This window comes from Harpia harpyja, chromosome Z (genome assembly GCF_026419915.1).
Source record: "Harpia harpyja isolate bHarHar1 chromosome Z, bHarHar1 primary haplotype, whole genome shotgun sequence".
Taxonomy (NCBI): Eukaryota; Metazoa; Chordata; class Aves; order Accipitriformes; family Accipitridae; genus Harpia; species Harpia harpyja.
In genome coordinates this window covers 38,951,837-38,957,836 of record NC_068969.1, presented here as the reverse complement: position 1 = coordinate 38,957,836, position 6,000 = coordinate 38,951,837, and the positions used below count along the sequence as shown (strand labels likewise).

At 51.0% G+C, this 6,000-nt stretch overlaps 1 protein-coding gene across 1 annotated transcript in view; it reads left to right on the top strand.

Annotated features, from left to right (window-relative positions):
* The first annotated feature begins 4,480 nt into the window (after positions 1–4,480).
* SVEP1 (sushi, von Willebrand factor type A, EGF and pentraxin domain containing 1) overlaps positions 4,481–6,000 on the top strand; it is a 128,948-nt gene continuing 127,428 nt past the window's right edge. The window contains exon 1 of the mRNA XM_052775984.1: positions 4,481–5,117. Coding sequence (XP_052631944.1) covers positions 4,605–5,117 — 513 coding nt within the window. The 5' untranslated portion in view covers positions 4,481–4,604. The remainder of the gene's footprint in view (positions 5,118–6,000) is intronic.

Below are 6,000 nucleotides of genomic sequence, written 5' to 3'. Positions count from 1 at the left end.
TGGCACTTCTCTCCCGATACCATATTAATGACTCCCCGGTGGCAGATCTCAGAGGTCATTTTCTGAGAATGCAAGTATTTCTTCTCTCACTCTGTAAATACTATTTCTGCAAGCTTTTCTCCTCATACAGAGTCTTAAACACCCCCGGCTGAAATGCTGCCTGACATTTGCAAAGGGATGTGAACAGCACAGAGCAATCCTGTACCCTGCCAATGGCTGAAATGGAAGAAAGAAGTCTGGCTCTCCTGGCTCCATATTGTGTGAGGTTTCCCCAGATGGACGCTGTGTGCTTGAGCACAAAGACAGGCTTAGAACAAGCTTAAGTAACATCAGGTTCTGATTTCTGTTCTTAAGCTGTCATTTTATCTCTAGTTTAGATAAAATTTAGAATGCTGCAAGATTCCTACAAAAGACTTAACGTTTCAGTTGCGGCTGTGTTTCCACTGTGGCACGAAGTCACTAACAGAACATCTTTACTGTAAAAAAAAAAACCATGACCTGCATTCCTCCAAAAATTGTAGGGTATGTGATACTGCGGCGTTGTCTCTGCAGGCACAAATATTGTGTGGGTTGAGTACAAGGATGTATGCTGTCCAGCTGTATTTGGGGGAACACAAAGGGGGAGGAATATAATGCTTTTCTTCTCCATATTTGGAAAGATGCTTGGCCATGTTTCATTGAGTAACTCAACCAAAAAGCTATTTGGCTAAAGGACAGCAATCCTCAGACTGTTTGTTTGCAGAAGGATTTTTAACTGGGGGTAGAGATTTCTCTTTTGTTTAGTAAGCGGGGTGGTGTTAAATGACCATATGATCTTGCGGGGAGACAGTAAAGAATTACTGGAATTCACGAAGTCTGTGGATTTTAATAAGACAATTAAAGAGATACAGGAATGTGATTGTAAAAGCAGTTGAAGTGCTGCTCTTAAGCTTTCCTTTTCAGGACCAGTAAGCCCTCTTCTGTCACTTCACAAAGGCAGTTTATTCACAAGATCTAGTGGGTTTTGTTACCTGCTGTTTTGTAATGGAACAGAGTCATAGTCCAGCACCAGCTTCTTGTGCACATTGTCATCAGAAGCCACATGAAACCTGCATTTTCTGTTCAAGTAGTGAAGCCCAGGGCAGATATTTTGACCTTCAGGGATGCTTAAAGTGGGAAAAGCTCCTTCTGCTCTCCACTTCCCCATCTGCTACAGATCAGTATGAACCAAAGCACAAATAATATGCATGAATACAACAGGGAAAAGACCATCAAAACCAGAGGGCTTAAGCGCATCAACATGGAAAGGATTTGTAAAGAGCTGGCAGGCAGGCTTGGAGAAGGCAATTTCATTACAACAGAGATTTCCCCTGGAAATGGTGCTTTCAGAAAAGCTTAGTGAACATACAGCGAACAGAATGCTTGCTGCTCACACACACACACACACACACGACCTCCTCCACCATCTGCAAGATGACTTCTTCTCTTGCAAGCATAACCCATGGATAAATACCTTCCTGAGGATTTCACAGGTTGAATCCAAGCTTTTTAAGTTTCAGTTTATTCCAGAAATTATTCTATAGTTTTCTGAAATCACATCAGGAACACACTGGAATACTTTCGATGCCCTCACTCTTTCCCTCATACCATTAGATCGTGTTTATTCCAGATGCTGATGCTAACTTCTTATAGTATCTTGCAAGGCTTTATTTGGCATCTCCTCTCTGCACAACTAGGTTGAATGCCAATGATTTTAGAGAGAGTTACCTGTGTTATACACAAGGGAGAGTATATGAGGAGAGTTACTCACTACTTACAGGTCACTGATTCTTTCTGAAGTCTTTTGCTGGCTAATTATCCATGGATTGAAAGGGAATTTCCCTTCACCACTTCAATTTTCCTGGATTTTGCTTCACATCAGTACCATGCTAGGATCTTAGTCTTGCATCCACAGTCAGAGCTTAGCTGTTCACCTATTTACTCCTTTTCTACTGTGAACTCCCTGTGTGACAAATACATTTACATCTTGAATTGATGAGTTCACTCTGCTGCCCTTACACATACAAATACTGCTTTCCGTTTAACCAGTGAGAGCTTCTGTGCAGCACAACTGCAGGGCCTGCGTGACCTAGGAGAACATGTATTTTCACAAATTGTGTGCGTATCAAGGGCTAATTTATAATTGCCTTGTTATTTTTTGCATTTGCAATTCTGATAAGATCGCTAAGATTGAAATTAACTGCTATGTTCTCACAGTTCGTCATACCTGATTGCAGTCTCCCACACTGGCAATACAGGACACACATGTGAAAACTGGCCATTGACACGAACTGTTCTTCGTTTGCTAAAAATGTTTCCAATTCACCCTCCTTTCCTTTGCTTCTGAGTCCTAAAATGTGTAGCATTTATAAATCTAAAGCTGGTGTTGCAAAAACATGGGGAAAACAAGGGAACTGACAGTCAGCTTTTCAACAAAGTAAACTGGCCTAGAGAAAATTACTTGTTATGACCTGAACACTCAGGAGCAATAGCAGCAGGTTGTAACTGCAATGACAGACTTCAGGTGGGAGCACCTTGCAGAAACCAAGCATTCCTCCATTTCCACCTTCTTTTCTTGGCTATACCTTTCCATTCTTTTATTCTGGTCTGTGCAAAGACTGACCTGATCTCTAGCCCAGTACAATGTAGATGAAGAGCATTTTAAGGTATACTAGTGGTGTGATTCAGACCACAGTGAATGCAATTGTGGCACTATTTCTTTAATCCTCCAAAAACCAATGGTACAAATCAACTTGCCGAGGATTTCAGTGGTTATAGCAACTTTCAGCTACCCCTTTCAATAGAAAAAGTTGCCTGTTACTACAAAGGAAAAGCTGAGTAGCCCAAGCATGACACTGCAGCCTCTATTTCACTGCCACATGAGCAGAAACAGCTTAACTGATCCAGCCCATCAGCGGCACATCCTTCAGTATTAAAAGTACTCTTTACATGTGCCTCTGGAAGAGTGTCTGATTGCTATCTTCTCTTCAAGCACTAAGTGGCAAAAGTATACCTAAGAAACAGATTTTTGTGAAGCGCTTAGACTACTCCATAAATGTAAAAATGTGGAACTGTATATCAAATGCATCACTTTCCTAATTAAACTGTCACTTAGTCTCTTGTCAGTGGAATTTGAGTATTGCTGGGAAGTCAAAGGGATGGTATTGGATCAATTTTCCATCAGCTGACATCCCAGTGAAGAAAGAGTAAATAATTCAATTAAATGTAAATGTGGGGTTTGACTTGCAAATGCACCAATGTACCTCTCTATTCCATGGCACTGTGAAAAGTCAACAAAAGTAAACTAAAGCAGAGAGGAGGACTAGAAAATTAATAAAGGAAGGAAAAATACCAATGAAGGGCAAAGAGTTGTAATCAACAGGTTTACGTGGCTAATCTATCCCAAGGGAATTTTTTGGAGACAGTTACTCCTGGAAATGGACTTGATTAGCTAGAGAACTGTTTAATACTAAACTAGCAGCTAACATGAACCCAAGTTATTGCTTCATAACAGTCTAGAGAATTAAATCTGTACAGAGGTTGGTTGAAGGGGGAGTGGGTTCTGAATTTGGCCAGGAGGTTTCTTTGGGAGTGTTTCTCTCTTCCAAAGTGATTCACAGACAGCAAGACAGCACGGGAACCCTTCCAAGCAATGGCTTGTAATCACACACTTGGCTACCAGGAATTTTTCATAACAAGCACGGAAGATTTTTGTCGCTGCCAGTACATCCACGCGTATATATATTTACATGCACACGTAAGTGTACATACGCAGGTGCTGTCCCTGCCTTTCATGCACATACCCTTGTGCACACTTACCCCATATATCCAGACACCTCACCAGCACTTCAGTGAGACACACATCAGTAAGGTATTGCTACATCTTCGAAGTTGGAAAACTGAGTCCACAGGCGGATGAAGTGTCCCCTTGAACAAGAGAGGGAGACTGTGACAGAGCCAGGAGCGGGAGCAGAGCACAGCCCTGTCAAACCCAGTCGCAAGCGCATCCTCCCCGCAAAACGAAGGGCTAAATTAACCACGATTAATTCAGCACGTGTCGGTGCAAGCAAGCCCTCCCTCCGTCCCTGCGAGCGGCAGCTCCAGCTCCCGCGGTGGCGGAGCGGAAAAGGCGCTCCTCGCTTTTGGGGGGGTTTTCCGCCTTTCCCCCAGTCTCCGGAGCCCGGCACCGCGCCCCTTCTGCTCGGCGCGTTTCCAGTCACCGCCGCCCGCCCCGCTGCCGGGCTGGCCCCCGCCAGCCATGCGGGACCCATCGGGGCGGGCCGGGGCGGCGGGGGGCGGCGGAGGGGCGGGTCGGGAGCGGGGGGGGGTCGTTACCGAAAGGCGAGGGGCCGGGGCGGGGAGGGGGGGGGGCAGCCGGGAGGGGGGCGTGCGAGGGGCAGCGCCTCAGCCGCGGGGGAGGCCCGCGGGGGGATTAAAGGGCGCGGATACCTGCGGGGGCCGGCGGGCAGGCAGTGAGTGAGTGAGGCAGGCCGCCCCTCCGAGGAGAGAGGAGGTGGGGCGTCAGGGGGCGACCAGCCGCTCTCCTCCCGCGGCTGCCGGCGTCTCCCCGCGCCCGCCGCCCCGCGATGTGGCCCCTGGTGGCTCTCTGCTGCTGGGGGGGGCTGTCGTTGTCGCTGTCGGCGCCGCAGGGCCGGGCGGGCGGCCCGCCGGGCGCCTTCTCCCGCGCCCCCACCTTCGCCTCGCCCGCCCTGGCGGCGCCGCCGCTGCCCGACACGACGGAGAGCAAAGTGGAGAAGCTGGGCCGCGCCTTCAAGCGCCAGGTGCGGCGGCTGCGGGCGCGCAGCGGGCGGCTGGAGCTGGTCTTCCTGGTGGACGAGTCGTCGAGCGTGGGGCCGGCCAACTTCCTCAGCGAGCTGCGCTTCGTCAAGAAGCTGCTCTCCGACTTCCCCGTGGTGCCCGCGGCCACGCGCGTCGCCATCGTCACCTTCTCCTCGCGCAGCAACGTGGTGCCACGCGTGGACTACATTTCGCGGCGGCGGCCGCAGCAGCACAAGTGCGCCCTGCTGGGACGCGAGATCCCCGCCATCGCCTACCGCGGCGGCGGCACCTACACCAAGGGCGCCTTCCAGCAGGCGGCGGTGAGCCAGGCGCCGCGGGCGGGAGGGCGGGTGTCGGCGCCGCGGTGCGCGGTGGGCTGGGGCGCGTGGCCGTGAGGGGAGGTGAGGGGTGCGATAGGGTGGGTGGTGAGGGGTGTGGCGGCGCCGTGAGGGGTGCGGTGAAGACTGCCGTGGGCGTCTGGCGGCGAGGCGGGGCGAGGCGAGGAAAGGCGAGGTGTGTGGCGGTGAGGTGAGGTGATGTGTGTGGCGGTGAGGTGAGGTGTGCGGCGAGGGGCGCAGGGGTGCGGCGAGGGGCGCGGGGGTGCGGTGAGGTGAGGTGCGGTGAGGCGCGGTGAGGCGAGGCGCGGGGTGCGTGCGCTGTGGCAAGCTCTCGGCAGGGAGGGGAGGTGCGGCGAGGCGTGTGGCGCAGCAGCGGGTGGGGTGGTGAGGCATGATGGCTTGGCGCGCGGCGTGCTGTGCAGCGTGTGGTGTGGGAGTGTGGTTCTGCCTGCTGTGCGAGGGTGTTTGGTGTCGAGGGGTGTAGGGCTGTATGGTGGGACCTGGAACGGCGTGGTGTGGGATGCGGCATACTCTGGTCTGGGCAACTAGTCGCCATCTTCCCGTGCTGTCTGTGCCTGCGGCCCCCATGTTTCCTGCTGCCCTTGCAAACAAATGTGTGAAAGTCACTCCTTGATGGAGCATGGAGCCAATGTCCCAATTTCAGAAGTGATATATATGAGTCAAGTCTGGCATCTGAAACGTCTGCCTTGTTTCTTGGCAGCGGGACTTGGGTGCCCGATAGCTGTCAGCAGTCAGAGATACCTACATACTGTCGCCAGGTGACTATTTTAATTGCTGATGACTGACAAAGGTGCCCTTAAGCTGTTCATAGTATACCAATAAATAGAATCATGTTCAGGAACGT